This window comes from Erythrolamprus reginae, chromosome Z, assembly GCF_031021105.1.
Source record: "Erythrolamprus reginae isolate rEryReg1 chromosome Z, rEryReg1.hap1, whole genome shotgun sequence".
NCBI lineage: Eukaryota > Metazoa > Chordata > Lepidosauria > Squamata > Dipsadidae > Erythrolamprus > Erythrolamprus reginae.
In genome coordinates this window covers 2,472,151-2,492,754 of record NC_091963.1, presented here as the reverse complement: position 1 = coordinate 2,492,754, position 20,604 = coordinate 2,472,151, and the positions used below count along the sequence as shown (strand labels likewise).

At 46.0% G+C, this 20,604-nt stretch overlaps 1 protein-coding gene across 1 annotated transcript; it reads left to right on the top strand.

The window, feature by feature from the left end:
- The first annotated feature begins 1,889 nt into the window (after nucleotides 1-1,889).
- LOC139175895 (uncharacterized) lies at nucleotides 1,890-19,253 on the top strand. The gene is made up of 5 exons (XM_070767264.1): nucleotides 1,890-2,271; nucleotides 9,228-9,358; nucleotides 13,356-16,528; nucleotides 17,712-17,766; nucleotides 17,900-19,253. The coding sequence occupies exons 2-5, from the start codon at nucleotides 9,262-9,264 to the stop codon at nucleotides 18,502-18,504; spliced, it is 3,930 nt and encodes a 1,309-aa protein (XP_070623365.1). The 5' UTR covers nucleotides 1,890-2,271; nucleotides 9,228-9,261; the 3' UTR covers nucleotides 18,505-19,253.
- Nucleotides 19,254-20,604: the final 1,351 nt, after the last annotated feature.

Here is a 20,604-nt window from a genome sequence, read left to right as displayed (position 1 = left end):
AAGAGAGAGAAGCCTGATGAAAAGGGAGAGAGAGTGGCCTGAGGCAAAAGTACATTAATTAGCTTGAGGGAAAGTTGCAAAAGGAGATCTGAGGAAAAGGTAGAGAAATTGGCCTGAGGGAAAGGCAGAGAGAGAGAGAGTCCTGAGGGGAAAATAGAAAAAGGAGGAGACAGGGGAAAGAGAGAGATTGAGAGAAATGGGGAAAGGCAGGAGAATTAACAAAGGGGCAGAGACAATGGAAGGAGAGACCAGCAAGCAGCAGGAGAAGATGGAGAGAGAGAGAGAGAGGGCCCATCGGCCATTTGACCACCATCCCACAGGGTGACCCACCTGTTCGGTGGAGATCGCAAGACAGCAGAGTCCAGCTGACCGAGGAAAGTGGAGCTGTCTGAATGAGGCACCAGCCATAATGACCGTCTGTTGGGGGAGAAGGCACCTGGCCTAGACGTGGAGCTCATGCCTCACAATCAGGCGGTTGTGAGTTCTATCCTAGGCAGAAGGCAGATGTAGGGATCCTGCTTGGGCAGCGGGTTGGACTAGATGACCTGCAAGGTTCCTTCCAACTCTTGTTAATATGAGTGCCTGGAAAGGAGGGCCAGGACTGAATGGGGGCTCCATCAAACCTTTTGGATGGAAACTGCTGCATAGCGGAGGATCAAGAGAGGCCTCTGCTGCCCTCTGCTGCAGTGTTTTTCAACCAGTGTGCCGCGGCACAGTAGTGTGCCATGAGACATGGTCAGGTGTGCCGCGAAGCTCAGAGAGAGAAAGAAAACAAGAGAGAGAGAGAGAAAGAGAGAGAGAGAAAGAAAGAGAAAGAGAGGGAGGGAAGGTGGGAGAGAGAAAGACATAGAGGGAGGGAGGGAGAAAGAGAGCAAAAAAGAGAGGAAGAAAGAAAGAAAGAGGGATGGAGAGAGAGAGAAAAAAGGGAGGGAAAGAAGGAGGGAGAGAGAAATATAGCGAAAGGGAGGAAAAAATTCCTCCCCCCCCCCCCCCAATGTGCCCCAGGGTTTTGTAAATGTAAAAAATGTGCCCTGGCTCAAAAAAGGTTGAAAATCACTGCTCTGCTGGACAGTTGTGAAACATATTTCTCATTCTTAAGAAATTATTCACCATTTCTCTTCACGCAAAGTACAGTGGTACCTCTACCTAAGAACGTCTCTACTTAAGAACTTTTCTAGATAAGAACCGAGCGTTCAAGATTTTTTTGCCTCTATTTAAGAACCATTTTCTACTTAAGAACCCGAGCCTGGAAAAATTTCTCAGGAAATTTGAGAGCGGCATAAAGGCCCGGCCAGTTTCCTGCCATTCCCCCTTTAATCCCAGCCATCTCGGCCTTTTCTGGGCTGCCAGAGGAGCCTTTCGGTGGCGCTTAAGGAGGCTTTGGCAGTCTAGAGTCAATGAAGCATTTCCCTTTCTCTGGGTGCTGCCTCAGTGTCCCTCTTTTTTTAAAAAAAAAGCCTTAAAGTTTTGGATTTTTTTGATTCCCCTCATCTCACTTTCTTCCTTCGGCAGCGACTGTCCGCTTGAGCAGGGAGTTGGTCTAGATTACTTGCAAGGCCCCTTTCAACTCTAATAATAAAATAAATAAATCAAAATAAAATAAATCAAAATAAAATAATAATAAAAGAAAAAAAATAAAATATAAAATATAAAATATAAAAAATAAAAAATAAAATAAAATAAAATATAAAAAATAAAATATATAAAATAAAATAAAATATATAAAATAAAATAAAATATAAAAAATAAAATAAAATATATAAAATAAAATAAAATAAAAAAATAAAAAATAAAATAAAATAAAATATAAAAAATAAAATAAAATATATAAAATAAAATATAAAATATATAAAATAAAATAAAATAAAGGCTTTCTTTTAAAATAAAGGCTGGATGGGCAGAGTGGTGGTCCAGCCTTTGGAGGAAGGGGCTTGCAGCTGCTCCCTCCTGCCAGCCTCAGAGGCGAGAGCTTCCTGCTTTGAGGAAGACCCTCTGCTTCCCCCTCCTCTTCCCCAGCCTCCCAGACACCAAAGAAGACCTTAAATGATGCAGAAAGTTGCTCCCATTCCAGGGACTCCTTCTAGGATAGGAAAACCGAAAGACCTGATGGGATGCAATTAATGTACCAGGAAATGCTGATTGTTTAAAATGATATTACAATCTGTGGACTCTGTTCCCAGCATAAACTCCACTGGCCGTTCAAAGGACAAAGAGATCTCGTGGAGAAGCAGCGAAGGACAGAAGCAGGGACTCCTGCTCCCCTCCAACCAGGTGAGCCCCACGGAAACGCAGGGACCCCCCCAAAATGAGATTTCATGGGGCAGCGGAGGGAAGTGGGGCGAGAGTGGGGCTCCTCCTGGACATTGGGGGAGAGTAGGTCAAGGAGCTGCTCCTTTTACACGAGAACAAGTGATTCTTCCCCTGTGGCAGATGCTAATGGGTGGGTGGGACAGCCAGGACCCCTAATATTAGGGAAGGCAATCAGAAGGGGAAGTAGCAGCCGAGACCCTCAGGATCCCTTGTTAGGAAAGGCAACAGGAGGAGGGAGGAGGGAGAGAAAATCAGGTGACGTAGCAACAGGTACGGCACAGAAACACCTGTGGTTTTTTGGGGGGGAGGGGAATTCCAGGTAATTTGAGGAGGGAGGTTTGCTCTTTTTCTGAAGGTTGCTGAGTTCTGTCCGGGTAGCTTCCCGAAGTTGTAAATGCTCCAACACTGTAAGGTTTTAAGAAGAGACTGGACAACCATCAGTCTGAAATGTTATTTATTTATTTATTTATTTATTCGATTTTTATGCCGCCCTTCTCCTTAGACTCAGGGCGGCTTACAACATGTTAGCAATAGCACTTTTTAACAGAGCTAGGCTATTGCCCCCACAATCCGGGTCCTCATTTTACCCATCTCGGAAGGATGGAAGGCTGAGTCAACCTTGAGCCGGTGATAAGATTTGAACCGCTGACCGGGATGGAAAACGTATGGCATATGTGCCAGAGGTGGCATGCACAGCCCTCTCTCTGGGCCCGCACACCATTGCCAGATGGAATTAGATGCTGTCTATAAAACATCTTATATGTACAGTGGTACCTCTACCTAAGAACGCCTCTACCTACAAACTTTTCTAGATAAGAACCGGGTGTTCAAGATTTTTTTGCCTCTTCTCAAGAACCATTTTCCACTTACAAACCTGAGCCTCCGACACTAACTGGAAAAGGCAGGGAGAAGCCTCCATGGGGCCTCTCTAGGAATCTCCTGGGAGGAAACAAGGCCAGAAAAGGCAGGCAGAAGCCTCCGTGGGGCCTCTCTAGGAATCTCCTGGGAGGAAACAATGCCAGAAAATGCAGGCAGAAGCCTCCGTGGGGCCTCTCTAGGAATCTCCTGGGAGGAAACAATGCCAGAAAAGGCAGGCAGAAGCCTCCATGCGGCCTCTCTAGGAATCTCTTGGGAGGAAACAGGGCCAGAAAAGGCAGGGAGAAGCCTCCGTGGGGCCTCTCTAGGAATCTCCTGGGAGGAAACAGGGCCAGAAAAGGCAGGGAGAAGCCTCCATGCGGCCTCTCTAGGAATCTCTTGGGAGGAAACAGGGCCAGAAAAGGCAGGGAGAAGCCTCCGTGGGGCCTCTCTAGGAATCTCCTGGGAGGAAACCTGGTCACGGAACAAATTAAGTTCGTAAGTAGAGGTACCACTGTATTTTCTTTATAGGATGCTGCCACAGTTATCTCATAATTTTGGTCCCATAATCTTTCCCAGTGCTCCAATTCAATTTGGTAGCCAAAATGTTGTGCCCAGGTTATCATCACTCCTTTTAATATGTCTTCTTCCATTTTGATATTTAGTAAGCAATGGTATGTTTTGGTTATCATTTTTCCCCTTTGTTCCTAATTGTCCAATTTTTTTCTTGATCTTGGTCAGTTAGGAAAGAAAGACTGGACTCCAGTCAACCAAAGTGAGGGGCAGGGGGTTGGACTAGAAGACCTCCAAGGTCCCTTCCAACTCTATTGTTATTGTTATTTAAAGTATGATTCCTTAGGTGAAAGGGAAGGGGGTGATTGTAAGAAAAATAAAACCCTATGTCCCATTTGCCTTACATCATCCCCTTCTATTCCCTCATCTAAGTCGTTTATAAAGATATTGAAGAGTACTGGGCCTAAGATGGAACCTTGCAGTACTCCACTGCTTACTTCTCTCCATGTAGACGTAGACCCATTGAGGACTACTCATTGAGTATGGTTTGCCAGCCCGTTATGAATACATCTGGCGGTGAAGCTGCCTATCCCCTTTTTTTCCTAGCCTACGAAGAAGTAGGTTGTGATCTACTTTGTCAAATGCCTTATTGAAGTCTAAAGTATATTATATCCACCAGTATTTCTGCCGCATGAATCCCAGCGACCGATTAGGTCCTACTGTACAGAGTTGGCCTTCTCCGGGTCCCGTTGACTAAACAATGTCATCTGGCGGGACCCAGAGGAAGAGCCTTCTCTGTGGCGGTCCCGGCCCTCTGGAATCAACTCCCCCCACTCTCCTTGCCTTTCAAAAGTTTCTGAAGACCCACCTATGTTGTCAAGCATGGGAAATTAATATACCCCTAGCTACTATTTTTTTATGTATGAATTGTTAGGTTGTGTGATTGTTTTTCTTTTTATAGTGAGGGTTTTAAATTGTTTTTAATATTAGATTTCTACATGTTATATTGTTGTTGTGAACTGCTCTAAGTCCTCGGAGAGGGGCAGCTTACAAATCTAATAAATTATTATTATTATTATTATTATTATTATTATTATTATTATTATTATTTCTTCACTGGTCTACTAATTTAGTCACATGATGTCACATGAAATGAGACTGGTTTGGCATGATCTGTTTTTAACAAACCTGTTCTGGCTGCTAGTTATTACTTTACTCGTTTCTTCTTAACAGGCCCCACAGCCTAATTCTCTGCCAGCTCGACAAATATCCTAATTCTCTACCAGCTGGACAAGTGTCCCTTTGGAAACTCTTTGGGGCTTCTCCATCTGTCAGTCCATCAAGATACTTTACTTTACTTTTGAAGTATAAGACGCACCTTAGTTTGGGGGGAGGAAAATAGGGTAAAAATAATCTGCCTACCAGGTATTCATCTGGCTAGTATTTAGTCTGTTCAGCTTCAGCACATTAGTTTGTTAGTTTTGAGCCCATGTGCTTGCTTTTTATTCCCTTGTTGGAGGTAAACAACAGTTTTTAAAACACTTCTCTCTCTCTTCAGAGAGAAACAATGAGAAAATCAGGCAAAGGGAAGATCACTTCGCTAGCAAAGCACAGAAGATTGCCTCACTCGTTAGCCCCTCATTGGGGCTGAAAAAAAGGCAGAAAATCACTTGTCAGCAAAGCACCGAAGATTGCTTCGCTGTTAGTTAGGGCTGAAAAAAGGCTCCGCTGATTGTCAGAGGGAGCAGCAATGAAAGAAGCAGGCAAAGGGAAGATCGCTTAGCCAGCAACTCTCTTAACCATGAACGATAACTCCTGCAAAGGGCCTCCCACAAAACCTCCTCTTTTAAGCCTGCTGTAGCATTCCCAAATTACTCCCAGCTGTGATTTAAGATCTTCTTCTGCGTCTGCACAGTTGCTCCTGTCGTCCCATCATCCTTCGCACCCTGACATTGAGAATGGGGTCATTAATCACCCCCTCCTCATCTGACCCAGATGAGGCTCTAACTGGGGGTTCCACAGGCACTGCAAGGACCTCCACCTTCAGCTTCCATCTCTCCTTCCTCCTCACTGTCTGAGCCCTCTGAGAGCCACACAGGTCTCCGATGCTCCGACGGAACCGGCTCAGCTGGTTCAAAATCTGTTACCAGAGGAGCTAGCCATGAACCAACCACAACACTGTTCAAGAAGGAGACCCTATTCCATGGCTGTCCAGTTTCTTCTTTTAAAATCCTCCCGTGATGGAGCACCCACAACTTCTGGTGGCAAGCAGTTCCACTGCTTAATTGTCCTCCCTGTCCTCTCTCCTTCTCTCCTGCATTAGTTTCTATTCGTTGTTTCTTGTCTTGCCTTTTGGTGTTTGGGGAAATTAATGGATTCCTTCTTTTTTTATAAGCAGCCCCTTAAGTATTGGAAGGCTGCTCTTCTGCCTCCCCTGGTTCTCCTTTTCTCTAGACGGGCCATAACCAAATCATATGTTATTTAGTCTCTAGGCCCTTCATCACCTAAGTTGCTCTTCTCTGGACTTTTTCCAAAGTCTCCGCATATTCTGTGTAATGTGGGGACCAAAACTGGATGCGGGATTGCAGGTGTGGCCTTCACTAAGGCCTTGCAATGGGGTACAATCCTTCCCACGATTTTGATTCTGTGCCAATGTTTATGCAACCGAGGACTGTGTTATATTTTTCGTCGGCTGTGAGATGTAAATTTGCCATCATAAACACCGATGGCTTGCATGAGTTTTACAACCTCTGCCCTCTGTTCCCATCATAAACCACTGACTGTAGTTCAAAGGCCACAGAGATTGAGCAGAGGATCATCAGCCTTCACGAGCAGGAGATCCACCCGCCACCAGGGATTCTTGATTCCTCTGACTAAGTTGAGGACACCACAACCACCACCAACCATGAAGCGCCGTGACCTCCGAGTTGGTATTTGCTAGTGGAGTGAAGTGGGGTGAGGGCAGGGCTGTTCCTCGGCATCTGGTGGAAAGCAGGTCAGTCTTCAGATTGGTTTCAATCCTGGGCCTAGAAAGCCTAAAACTAAGACGCCTTTAAACAAGATCTAAGTATTGCCCACAAGATCATATGCTGCAACGTCCTGCCTATCGGTGACTACTTCAGCTTCAACCGCAACAACACAAGAGCATGCAACAGATTCAAACTTAATATTAACCGCTCCAAACTTGACTGTAAAAAATATGACTTCAGTAACCGAGTTGTCGAAGCGTAGAACTCATTACTGGACTCTGTACTGTCATCCCCAAACCCCCAACACTTTACCCTTAGATTATCTACGGTTGACCTCTCCAGATTCCTAAGAGGTCAGTAAGGGGCGAGTACAAGTGCACTAGAGTGCCTTCCGTCCCCTGTCCTATTGCTCTCCTATATCTCCTATTCCTTTCTTCTATTCCTATATCTCTTCTTCTATTCTTTCATTGATATGTTCTATTACTATACCTTCTTTTCTATTCTTTCTTAGATATATTTTACTATGAGTATCTCCTCTATAACCTTCATCATGTATTTTACTATGTGTATATAGATATATACCCACTAAAACCCTCATTGAGTATTGGACAAAATAAATAAATAAATAAATAATAAACTTTAGTGCTCACCACTTTAATGCAAGTGTGGTCCTCTTCTCTCTCAGAAACGCTCAGGGGTGGATAGGACATCGGAATCCCTCAAGGTTGGACACTTTCCCCAGGGCATAGAAGCAGGGGAATTTTAACCATGGAGGTGACACAGATGTTTTTAGGAAATTTTTCGAGGGAAAAGGGTTGCTGCTTTTCGGAAGGCTGCTGAATTCTGTGCAAGGAGGGAGGGAGGCAACCCCTTCCTCCAAATCCCCCACCCCATTATAACTCTTAATCTCCCCACCCAACTCTCCGCTGGATTCCCCCCCCCCCCCCGGGAGATTCCATACTGTGATCCTTCCTTCAGACTTTACTCTCTGGGCTGCAGGGGGTGATGGTGAGGAGAGAGAATGGGAGGGGCTGGAGACCAATTGCTTTGCTTGTGTGCCTCCTCCCCTGAAAGGGTGGCATGGGGGGGGGGGTTTAACTGAAGATTTAACCTAAGGCCCGCACACACACAGGAGTCTTTGCTGTGGACCCTGGTGGATGCATCTTGTTTCTGCTGCATCTTAATCCAATCAAATGCCTTCCCCTTTTTTAAAAATCTTTCCTTGAAAAGCTCCTTCCAGAAGAGAGCAGGAGGCGAGCAGGTGTGTCCACGTGCGCCTTCCTTCTTCTTTTTATTTATTGGAGTTGAAAGGGACCTTGTAGGTCATCTAGTCCAACCTCCCTACACTATTTCAGACAAATGACAGTCTAATCTCCCCTTGAATGTCTCAAGTGTTGGCGTGCTCACAATCTCCGCAGGCAACTTCTCTTCCACTGGTTGACCGCTCTCACTCTCAGAAAGGTCCTCCTTATTTCCAGGTTGAATCTCTCTTTGGATAGGATCGGATACGATAGGGGTAGGATAGGATAGGGTAGAATAGGCTAGGATAGGGGTAGGGGAGGGCAGCAGAGAGGGGAGAGGAGTGGGGAGAGGAGACTGAAGTGACCTTGGAGGTCTTCTAATCCAACCCCCTGCATAGACAGGAAACCCTATATCATTTTAGACAAATATTTATCCGGTCTCTTCTTAAAAATCTCCAGGGTTGGAGCATTTACTATATCTGGAGGCAAGGTGTTCCACTGATTATTCCAACCTCTTGGTTCTAGGTAGCTTCTCTCCTTGATTAGTTTCCACCCATTGCTTCTTGTTCTATCCTCAGGTGCTTTGGAGAATAGCTTGTCTCCCTCTTCTTTGTGGAAACCCCCGAGATATCAAAACACTGCTGTCATGTCACCTCGTCCTTCTTTTCATCAAACAAGACCTACCCAATTCCAGTGACCGTCCCAGTCCCTTAATCATCTTGGTTGCTCTTATCTGCACCCTTTCTAGAGTCTCCATCTCTTTTTCACATTGTGGTGACCAAAAAAGCATGGAATATTCCAAGCGTGGCCTTACCAAGACATTATAAAGTGGTATCAATACTTCATGTGATCTTGATTTTATCCCTCTGTTGATGCAGCCTAGAACTGTGTTGGCTTTTTTGGCATCTCCTGCACACAGCTGGCTCCAAATTCAGGGATAGTCCTCTAGGACTCTAAGGTCACTTCTGCAGTTACTCCTGTAGAGTGAGATTCCACACACACTGTACCTGTACATTTTGTTTCTCTTGCCTAAATGTAGAACCTGACTTTTTTCGCCCTTGAATTACATTTTGTTTGATAGCGCCCAACACTCACAAGGATACTATTAAAAGGAGGTAATTAAAGTAATCTTTGTCCAAGGAGTTGGCGATTTTAGCCCCTCCAAGAATTCTGCACTGCCACCAGCTGTGTGTTGGGATGGCTGTTTCTATCCCAAGGGTCTCTGTGGAGTGTTCCTTGCTCGACCAACCCAGAATTGATGGGGGGAATATGGCCAGAATCCCCTCACAGAGTCAATTGTTGTTTTCTGCCTCCTCCAGATGTTTCTCCTCTCTTTTAGGACAGCCGAAGTGTCCAAATTGCAGAGGCCGACCATGGCCCTTGAAGAGGAAACCATAGAGATAGCGGCCCTGGGCCGCCCCTTCCAGCTGGGGACACTGTACGACAGCCGCAAGGATGCGCTCATCCCAGGTAGGAGCTGGAGGAGAGACTAATGGGTTTCTGGAAGGAGAGAGGCGCTGCCATTAATGTGCAGGCTCAGCCCATTGGGACAGAGTTGAGTTCCCAGGGACAACCATGACCTGGACGACTGAGAATCTCTACACGCTAATAAATGAATAGAATTTCCTCTCTATTCAGTCAAATGCCTTTAGTCTTGCAGTGTTTTACAAAAGGGTTGTAGAGGGGAGAATATTTTAGATTTAGTCTTTACGAATGGGAATTGGGTTTCAGAGGTCAAGGTGAGAGAAAATTTAGGTTGCAGTGACCATCTATGTTTGTGGTTTGATGTAAAAACTGTGGGCAATCCTATACTGCAACCAAAGTATTGGATTTCAGAAAAACAAATTTTAATGCAATGGGGCAATATTTAAATAATGAATTAAAGGGGAGGGATAAAATGGCAGGAGCGAGCACCCAGTGGACTGTATTAAAAAAGGCCATCTTAAAAGCCACTGGACTGTATGTAAGGCAAATAACTAAAGGTAAAAGGAAGAAGAAACCGCTATGGTTTAACAATGATGTAAGGCTGAAAGAAAGGCTGCCTATAGGAGGTATAAAGAGTCTGGAAGTATAGCTGATAGAGAGGTGTATAAAATGAGACAGAAGGAGGCGAAACAGATAATATATGCTGCTAAAGCCTCAAAAGAGGAAGAAATTGCCAAATCTGTAAAGAAGGGGGATAAAACCTTCTTCGGATATATTACCGATAGGAAGAAGAAAAACTGCAGCATCACGAAGCTTAGTACCGGGAATAATACATGCACTGATGGGAATAAGGAGAACGCTGATCATTTCAATAGCTACTTCTGTTCAGTTTTCTCAAAAGACACCTTACAATATAATACTATAGATGGATATAGCATTGCTTCCAGCTGTATGGATTCAGCTCCAGTGATCTTAGAAGCCGATGTCTTAGAAGAACTTGAACGATTAAAGATAATTAACGCAATGGGTCCAGATGGCATCCACCCCAGAGTTCTTAAAGAACTCAGATTTGTCATTGCTACCCCCCTGACTGATTTGTTTAACCAATCCCTGTTATCAGGAGATGTTCCTGAGGCTTGGAGAATGGCCAGTGTTGTGCCTATCCACAAGAAGGGCAGTAGAGAAGAAGCTGGTAACTACAGGCCAGTTAGCTTGACATCATTTATAGTTTAAATGATGGAGACTCTACTCAAAAAGAGGATAAATCAGCACCTAAAAACAATATTGGACCCAAATCAGCATGGCTTTACTGAAGGCAAATCATGTCAGACTAATTTCATTGATTTCTTTGACTATGTCACAAAGGTGTTGGATGAAGGTGGTGCCGTGGATATTGCCTATCTGGACTTCAGCAAAGCCTTTGATACGGTTCCACATAAAGAGCTGATAGATAAATTAGTGAAGATTGGACTTAATCCCTGGATAGTTCAGTGGATTTGCAGCTGGCTGAAGCGTAAACATCAGAGAATTATTGTTAATGGCGAGTATTCTGAGCAGAGTCAGGTTACAAGCGGTGTGCCACAAGGGTCTGTTCTGGGTCCTATTCTTTTTTATTTGTTTTTGAGTGACAAAGGGGAAGGTTTGGTAGGGAAGGTTTGCCTATTTGCTGATGACTCTAAAGTGTGCAATAGGGTTGATATACCTGGAGGCCTCTGTAATATGGCAAATGATTTAGCTTTACTAGATAAATGGTCAAAGCAATGGAAACTGTAGTTTAATGTTTCCAAATGTAAAATAATGCACTTGGGGAAAAGGAATCCTCAATCTGAGTATTGTATTGGCAGTTCTGTGTTAGCAAAAACTTCAGAAAAGAAGGATTTAGGGGTAGTGATTTCTGTCAGTCTCAAAATGGGTGAGCAGTATGGTCAGGCGGTAGGAAAAGCAAGTAGGGTGCTTGGCTGCATAGCTAGAGGTATAACAAGCAGGAAGAGAGAAATTGTGATCCCACTGTATAGAGCGCTGGTGAGACCCCATTTGGAATACTGTGTTCAGTTCCGGAGATCTCACCTACAAAAAGATATTGACAAAATTGAAGACGGGCTACAAGAATGGTGGAAGGTCTTAAGCATAAAACTGATCAGGAAAGACTTGATGGATGATCTCTGGCGGGCCCGAGACAAGGGCTTGTCCTCTGTCCTGGTGCTTCTTGACCTCTCAGCGGCTTTCGATACCATCGACCATGGTATCCTTCTGCGCCGGCTGGAGGGGTTGGGAGTGGGAGGCACTGTCCTTCAGTGGTTCTCCTCCTACCTCTCTGGTTGGTCACAGTCGATGTTAGTGGGGGGTCAGAGGTCGACCTCTAGGTCTCTCCCTTGTGGGGTACCTCAGGGGTCGGTCCTCTCCCCCCTGCTATTTAATATCTGAATGAAACTGCTGGGTGAGATCATCCAAGGGCATGGGGTGAGGTATCATCACTATGCTGATGATACCCATTTGTACATCTCCACCCCATGTCCAGTTAGCGAAGCAGTGGAAGTGATGTGCCAGTGCCTGGAGGCTGTTGCGGTCTGGATGGGTGTCAACAGGCTCAAACTCAAACCTGACAAGACGGAGTGGCTGTGAGTCTTGCCTCCCAAGGACAATTCCATCTATCCGTCCATTACCCTGGGGGGGGGGATTATTGACCCCCTCAGAGAGGGTCCGCAACTTGGGCATCCTCCTCGATCCACAGCTAACATTAGAGCACGATCTTTCGGCTGTGGTGAGGAGGGCATTTGCCCAGGTCCGCCTGGTACACCAGTTGCGGCCCTATTTGGACCGGGAGCCACTGCTCACAGACACTCATGCCCTCATCACCTCGAGGTTCGACTACTGCAATGCTCTCTACATGAGGCTTCCTTTGAAAAATGTTCCGAAACTTCAGATCGTGCAGAATGCGGCCACAAGAGCTGTCGTGGGGCTTCCAAGATCTGCCCACGTTTCGCCAACACTCCACGGTCTGCACTGGTTGCCGATCAGTTTCCGGTCACAATTCAAAGTGCTAGTAATGACCTATAAAGCCCTACATGGCATTGGACCAGAATACCTCTGGGACCGCCTTCTGCCGCACGAATCCCAGTGGGCAATCAGGTCCCACAGAGTTGGCCTTCTCCTGGTCCTGTCGACTAAACCATGCCGTTTGGCGGGGCCCAGGGGAAGAGCCTTCTCTGTGGCGGCCCCAGCCCTCTGGAATCAACTCCCTCCGGAGATTCGAATTGCCCTTACTCTCCCCGCCTTCTGTAAGATGTTGAAGACTTATCTATGTCACCAGGCATGGGGGGAATAGCTATCTTGTCCCCCCAGCACCACATTTTTTTCTGAATGTAATATATGAGAATGGTATGATTGTTTAGTAATGATCGTTTTTAATATTTATGGGTTTGAAATTGCTTTTAACTTATATTGGATTTGTACTTTGTATATTGTATTGCTGTTGTTGTGAGCCGCCCCAGCATACAAATCTAATAAAACCTAAGTTAATGAACTCAATCTGTATAGTCTGGAGGACAGAAGGAAAATGATCGAAACATTTATATACGTTAAAGGATTAAATAAGGTTCAGGAGGGAAGTGTTTTTAATAGGAAAGTGAACACAAGAAAAAGGGGGCACAATCTGAAGTTAGCTGGGGGAAAGATCAAAAGCAACATGAGAAAATATTATTTTACTGAAAGAGTAGTAGATCCTTGGAACAAACTTCCAGTAGACGTGGTTGGTAAATCCACAATAAGTGAATTTAAACATGCCTGGGATAAACATAGATCCATCCTAAGATAAAATACAGAAAATAGTATAAGGGCAGAGTAGATGGATCATGAGGTCTTTGTCTGCCATCAATCTTATATGTTTCTATGTTTCTAAAAGTGACAGGAAGGTTTTTCGGTGATGACTGGAAAGAACAAATGAGGGAACCTTCCAGGGTTCCACTTCTCTGCAGCCCCTCTATGCAGTGACAGGTCTTCTGGAGGTTCAATTCATCATCCTATCTTTTTGTGCTTCATGCAGGAGTCACCCTTTGGAACTACAGTTCCCTTCAGAAGGACCTGACCATCAAGCCTCAACCCAAGACAGCTACTGAAATCATTGCATCCGACAGCATAGATGATAAGAGCTCTGCCCTGAACATCTCAGGACCCATTAAGGCCAGTTTTCTTGGGGGGCTGATTGATGTGGGAGGGTCAGCCGAGTATCTCCAGGACACCAAGAAGTCCAATAAACAGGCCAGAGTCACCGTTCAGTACAAAACTACCACCAGGTATGAACAGCTGACCATGAGCCACCTGGGAATCCAGAATGTCTCTTACCCAGCCGTCTTTGAGCAGGGCACAGCCACCCACGTGGTCACCGCCATCCTGTATGGAGCCCAGGCCTTCTTTGTCTTTGACCGAGAAGTTTATTCAATGGAGACAGTGAAAGACACTCAAAGAAGCCTCCAGGCTACAATCAAGAAGGAAATATCTATCACAGATATGAAGCTTAATGAGGAAGAGAAAGAGAATGCTCTCAAGTTCAATTGCAAGTTCCATGGAGACTTTTCTTTGGACCAAAACCCTGTGACCTTCGATGATGCTATGCAGGTTTACAAAACTCTACCAAAAATGTTAGGGAAAGATGGGGAGAAGGCTGTGCCTGTTCGGGTCTGGCTCTACCCACTGACCAAGCTGGACACCAGAGCAGCTAAGATGGTCCGTGAGATCAGCCTGACATTGATCTTTGATGCTGAAAAGATCTTGGAGGAACTCAATGAAATCCAGATGCAAAGCAATGACCTAGCCAACGATCCCATTGCTGAGACCTTCGCTGAGATCAAGAAGAAGATCAATCAGTTCAAGGATCTGTGCAAGCAACACCGGCTGACTTTCCAGAAAAAGCTGGCCAGAATGTTGCCTTCCATCCGGGGAGGAGGGCAGGAAGAAGGGACCCTGGTGGACCTCTTGATGTCCGTCAACCAATCTCCATTTAACAGCCAAAGACTCTGTGAATTTCTGGACAGCAAGAAAACAGAAATTAACTTTGTCAAATCTTATCTGTCTATTCTGAAAAATATAGAAGTGATCTCAACTAAGAACAAGTTGGAAGAAATAGTTCTCAACTCTCAAAATAGATACGTGGTCTCCTTTATGTTCACCTCTTTATATAAAAAGGAGCCATTTCTGTTGAGCTTACAGGATTGGCTTCAGGAGCAATTCTTGCTGGAATCAGTTAAATCCACAAGTTCTGGGCAAGAGGAAGACACGGCCTGGTTTGAAAACAAGGAGTCAACCCGCAATGCTGACCAAGCTGCCAAATCCATCAAAGACTTTTTCAGCGTCAATCAATCCAATGAGAATGTCCACTTTGTTGTGGCCTCTCTCCCAGATGTGGTCACAACAGGAGCCTCAATATACCTTTTTGAAGGAGGAGAGCTGGTCAGCAAGAACTTTGAGTTGCCTTCACAACCTCTCCGTTTGCTGATCAGTGAAGTGAGACACAACAGCATTAAAGTGAAGTTTCAACCAGCTAAACATGGAAAGGCTGCAATCTTTAACTATCTGGTAGAGTACAAGATGGTAGGGGAAGAAATCTGGAAGACCGCAAGGACAGAGGACGGCGAGGAATTGTTCCTGTTGAAAGATCTGCCTCCAAACACAGAGTACCTGTTCCATTACGCTGCTTGTTACAAATTGGGCCGTAGTAAATCCAGTGACCTGAGCCCACCCATAAAGACCCTTCCCACCAGCCCTCCTGAGAAATTAAGAATGGTCACTGCGGCATCTTCTCTCATCTCTGTGGTGTGGATGAGTCCCAGCATCGTTGCCTCAGGAGTTGTGGTGAAGGAGTACAATGTAGAATACATAATGGTGGAGGCTGAAGCTGGGAAGGACCAGTGGACTGGAAAAAGGACTGGGAGAAAAACAGAATTTTATTCCATCGAAGGTCTGAAGCCCCAGACAGCATATAAAATACGGGTATCAGCCATATGTGATAATGGAGCTCTGAGTGTCCCCAGCGAGGAGGTGAAGGTCTCCACATCACTGGAGGAGGAAGATGGAGGAAACGTAGCCCACCAATTCCTTCATAAAAGCTCCCTGGTGGATGACAGACAGCCATCAGTCTTCACACTTCCTCTGGAGAAAGTCCCCTCAGATGCCTCCTGTCTCGTGTACCAGCTTGGAAAGCAGAACCCAGAAGTGCCCAACAAAGTGATCCTGATGATGGGAGTAAAAGGATGTGGGAAAACCACTCTGATCAACGGGATGATCAATTATATACTGGGTGTCCAGTGGGAGGATAATTTCAGATACAAACTCATTCATGAAACTACACAGAGAAGCAAAGCTGGAAGCAGGACGTCTGAAGTCACAGCCTATGTGGTGAACCATCAAAAGGGCTTCCAAATTCCCTATTCTCTCACAATCATCGACACTCCAGGATTTGGAGGCAGAAGAGATGCAGAGCAAGACAAAGTGTTTGAGGAGCAGTTCCTGGAGTTTTTCTCCACCCCAGGGGGCATTGACCACGTTGATGCCATCTGCTTAGTGGCTCATTCAACTCATTCCCAGAAATGCATCTTTGATTCCATCCTCTCCATGCTGGGAAAAGATATGAAAGGTAACATCCAACTCTTAATCACATTTGCAGATTGGGAGACCCCACCTGTCCTGGAGTTCCTCAAGGAGTCTGACCTGCCATGTGCTCAGGACAAGTTGGGAACCCCTCAGCACTTCAAATTCAACAACTCAGTCCTCTTTTCTCCCCGAGTATATCAAAGAAGATATAATGTTGCTGCTGAAATGTCCTGGACAATGAACACTGAAAGCATGAAGGATTTATTTGATTCGTTAAAGATGCTGGAAACCAAAAGTTTAGCCTTGACCATGGAGATCTGCAAGAAACTTCAGGAGCTGGAAGCTGCTCTTAGAAGACCTCCCCCTCTGAAGGTTGAGCGAGTGCACCCAAATAGTTTCCAGATCAGTATCGACCCTGCAGCCATCAGGAAAGCTTTGGTCTCCAGGTACCAGATGGAATATCAGATTGCAGGAGATAATTGGAAAAGTCTTGATGCAAAAGGCCCTGAAGATGAACTCACCCTGGAAGATGTCCACCTAAATCTTCAGTACCAGTTCCAATGTGCAGCTGTGACTCCAGAAGGGAGCGAGGCAATCACTTCGATCTGTCCTACAAGGAGGTCTGCTGAGGTAACTTGACACCTTCTTTGGAAGAGGAGGAGGAAGATAGTCTGACACCTCCTTCAGTGTTCCTCCTTGGGGACCTCTGCCCCCTCCCCCATCTTCAGGGTTGGGAACAGGCTGAGCAGGAGCACCACTTGGGGGGAGGGAACCTGGTGGAGGGGGCCAGGTCTGATCCAAGGGAGCTACGTTGGGGTGGAGAAGAATCTGAGCTGCTTGGGTCTGAAGGTTGCTGGATGGCAGCATCTTTTGGGATCTCCTTGAGTGTCACAAAGCCTCCACTGTGGCAGGGACAGCTTGGGACAGCTCACACATTCCCCCACTGAGGTGTCCGGCTGACCATCCCCAGAGGAGAAACCCCAACAGAGCCTCACTTGGGCCCACTTGCTAGAGAGACAGGGGGGAGAAGGCGGAGTTGGACAGCATCTTATACAAAGTAGAGAGAAGTCATGTGGGGGGAGGACCATCGGGGCAGGGGGGTTATTTTGTCCCTCTCTTTACGAGGAGGATTCTTTGAAGGCTCTCTGCTCTGGAGTCTCTTCCGAGTTTGTGTGTGGAACTCAGAGGGAAGAAATAATAATTTACTCCATCCTCAGCTGGTGGGGAAGCCCAAAGTTCAAGGATCCTTCCATAGGTTTACCAGAAATGGAGGCGACCTTCCCAAAATGTGTGTGGAGGGGTCCTTGCAGACCACTCCCCATTCAGGGTAGAGAGTTGGGAGGCTAAGGAGTGGATAGCTGGGGAGAGGAAGCTGAAGACAATAGGGGGTGACAATTTGGAACAATGTCCGAGTCTTCAGAGAGGGGCAGCATACAAGTCTAATAAATAATAATAAATAATAATAATAATAATAATAACAACAACAACAATAATAATCTGGAGGTGCAGAAGGGACAGCCCCAGAGAATACGGTTCCCCCAAGCATGAAGCCAGATACAGGGAGCTGCCAGCCCTTTGGGACATCAACCCCCTAGCATTCCTGAAACCCGAAAAGTGCAGGATCCCAAGAATTGAAGGGCTGCATAAAAAGGGAGGTGGTATGGAGGGAAGCTCAGAAGGGTATTCCCCTAGGGCAGTGAAGAGGGGCTGGCCCTTCTTTACCCCTCCTCTCCAATTCCTCCCTGGGTCTTCTGATGGACTGGACTTCTTGGCGACCTCTCCTTTAGCTAACTCTATTTTGCTTTTCACACAGAAATCCCGGGGTTTGTGCTGTGCGACTGGTCTAGAAATGGTTGTAAGCATCCGAGGTAAAGTCTTGGTCCGTGGGGGGGGGGGGGGGGGGTTGGTGGGGGGAGGAGTGGAAGTTACTGTCCTGGGTGGAGGGAAAGGCTATGGTGTTGACCAGTTCCTTTTTTCTCTCCTCTCCCCTTTGGTTTGCAGGACCTGAACGGAGGATCCTCCTGGTGGGCCATAGCAGAAGTGAGAAAAATGAGACGGGAAACACAATCCTGGGAAGCGAAGTCTTTGAAATCTCATGGGAGGCAAAACCAGAAATATGCCAAAAGGAGAAGGCCCAGCTGAAGGGCAGGAAGGTTGTGGTTGTTGATACACCTGGCTTTTTCTATCGCTATCATACAAACAAGGATATCGCTGCAAAAATGAGGAAGTGCGTGAAGGTTTGCTCCCCGGGTCCCCACGTCATTCTGCACGTGATGCGTCCTTATTTTAACTCCCAGGAGGAAACGGACATGGCTCAGCAGATCAAAGAGGCTCTGGGCCTGAAACCCAAGGATTACACAATCATCTTATTCACCGGCAAAGATAACCTGAAAGGTCAATCTCTAGAAAATGTTATAGCTTCTAGTGGTGAAACACTGAAGGAATATATCGCTGAATGTGGGAACCGGGTATTGGCTTTCAACAACAGGGCAGAAGGGGAAGAACGAGAGTCTCAGGTAGCTGAATTGATGACCATGATTGATGCTCTGGTGGAAAGGAACAGAGATGCTCCTTTTTACACAGAAGACATGATGGACGTCAACTAAAAACACGACTTCAGATTGTTTCCCTTTCCATCAGGGACCACAAAGTCTCTCTCATTGAGCCTCTGCTCCCAAGGTGGCAGCTCTGTCCAAGGCCACTCCCAAGCTTCCAAAGGCGACCTTGCTATTTTAACTATTGTCGCTTCTCAGCTTCCAAGGATTATGGGGAGGGAGAGGGATAGAATTTAGGTTTCAGGCATCAAGATGCCAGCCGTGAGAACCAAGGACACTTCAGCAGCTCCTTACCAGACTTTCTCAGAACAACACCAGGAGACTCCATTGGACAATGTGACCAGGTGTCAGCCTCGCTATGTTTCATCTTTCCACTACACTTCGGCTGTCATAAGTAACAGGGGGAGGTGGTAGGGAATTGGGGGTTTTGGGAGGGGATGGTTTCTGGAGGGACCCCGATAACTTCCGTTTCTCTGGCGAAGGCCAGGATGAGTTTCGATTCTCCCTGAGAAGAGGTGAGGAAAAGGTCCGTTAGAAGCTGCATTCCATAAGCATGATGCAGGGCTAAAGATGCATCTATTTGACAAAGATGGACGATGGGAATTGGCCATTTACTAAAGGGGCAAGTGGGGTTTTTTTCTGTTCTGTCGAGCTCTCTGGTAGAATCCTCCTGAAAATTCACAGGTACAAATTTCAGACACGCACACGTTTGAAAATTCAGAACAATGTTCTTAATAATGAAAATTCAAATAAACGAAGCCCTCTTTTTGTATAGCAAAGAGCACTCGTCTCCAAACAAATTGGTAATTTGTACAAGTCCCTTATCAGTTCTGAGATACTTAGCTTGCAGCTGTGAGGCAATTCATAGTCCTTCTTTCACAAAGTGAAACACACTTTGCTCTGGTTTAGTTTCAAAGCGGGGAAAAAGCAACACACAAAAGTCGAAGTCAGCAAGGCAGGCACAAAATACAACGATCAGATAATCCTCCACAATGGCCAAACCCACAGGCTGCTCTTTATAGCAGCCTCACTAATGACCACAGCCCCACCCAACCACAGGTGGCCTCATTTTCTTTGATAATAATCTCTCAGTTGTTGCTGCCTATGCATCGCTCTCCGCATGCGTGGCTGTATCATTAACTCTTGTTCCGAATCCAAGGAGGAGCTAGAGAATTGATCTCCTTCTGAGCTGTCTGCCCCACTCTCCTCCTCCCTGTCACTCATGTCTTCTTGGTCAGAGGAGCCGTCATCAGCAGATTCCACCGAGGGCAAAACAGGCCTGCAGCATGTGGATGTCTCCCCCACATCCACAGTCCTTGGGGCAGGAGCTGGGCCAGAGCCAACCACAACATTTTATATGGGTAACTATCGTGCCTTTTTCTTCAAACTTTGCTTTGCTTCTGGAGCATTCAGTTCTGATTTGAGTAAAATTCACCTTTGAAGTTCAAAATGGACTCTGAGTTTTATTTTCCCTAAATTCTGATTGAAGCCAGCCCGACATCGGGTCCAATAGAGGGAGGGAGAACCTGAACTTTAACTGTGTGGCTCTGGGTGAGAATTAGGTGGATCTGGTATTGCCCTCATCTTTGCCGATCCAATGTCCTCAATAAAGCTTTGCCTTAAGAGATTGGATCATCTAAGCTGTGCTTGCTTTGTTTGGTCAGTCAGAACATTGAGCTGTTCTGTTCTGTGTTCTAATCCAGCCGTCGCCACGTGGCTGGTGAAGAATCGAAGTCGCAGATTCCTGACCGAGTCTCCCTGAGCCAATTCCTTCTCTTAGAGGACCTGGTTTCTCCCCTCAGATGAGGAGACTTCAAGCCCAGGAGAAAAGCCAGCACTCCCCCCCTCCAAATTAACCATCCCCACATTCTGATTCTCTACCATTCTGGACCCATATCTCTCAGGAAGCACAGGGTCTTTGGGGCTTCCCTCTCTGTCAATCCTTTGAGGTACATCAGGCTGGGAAGCCACCCACCAACCCAAAAAATAATTAGAACTCATCTTCATTGATATGGATACTAGCAGAAATCTTGGTAATGTTTCCCTTGGGCTCCTTCTCACACCAAAGAGCATCAAAGTGTTCGGAAACTTCAGATAGTGCAGAATGCGGCTGCAAGAGCAATCATGGGCTTCTCTAGGTATGCCCATGTT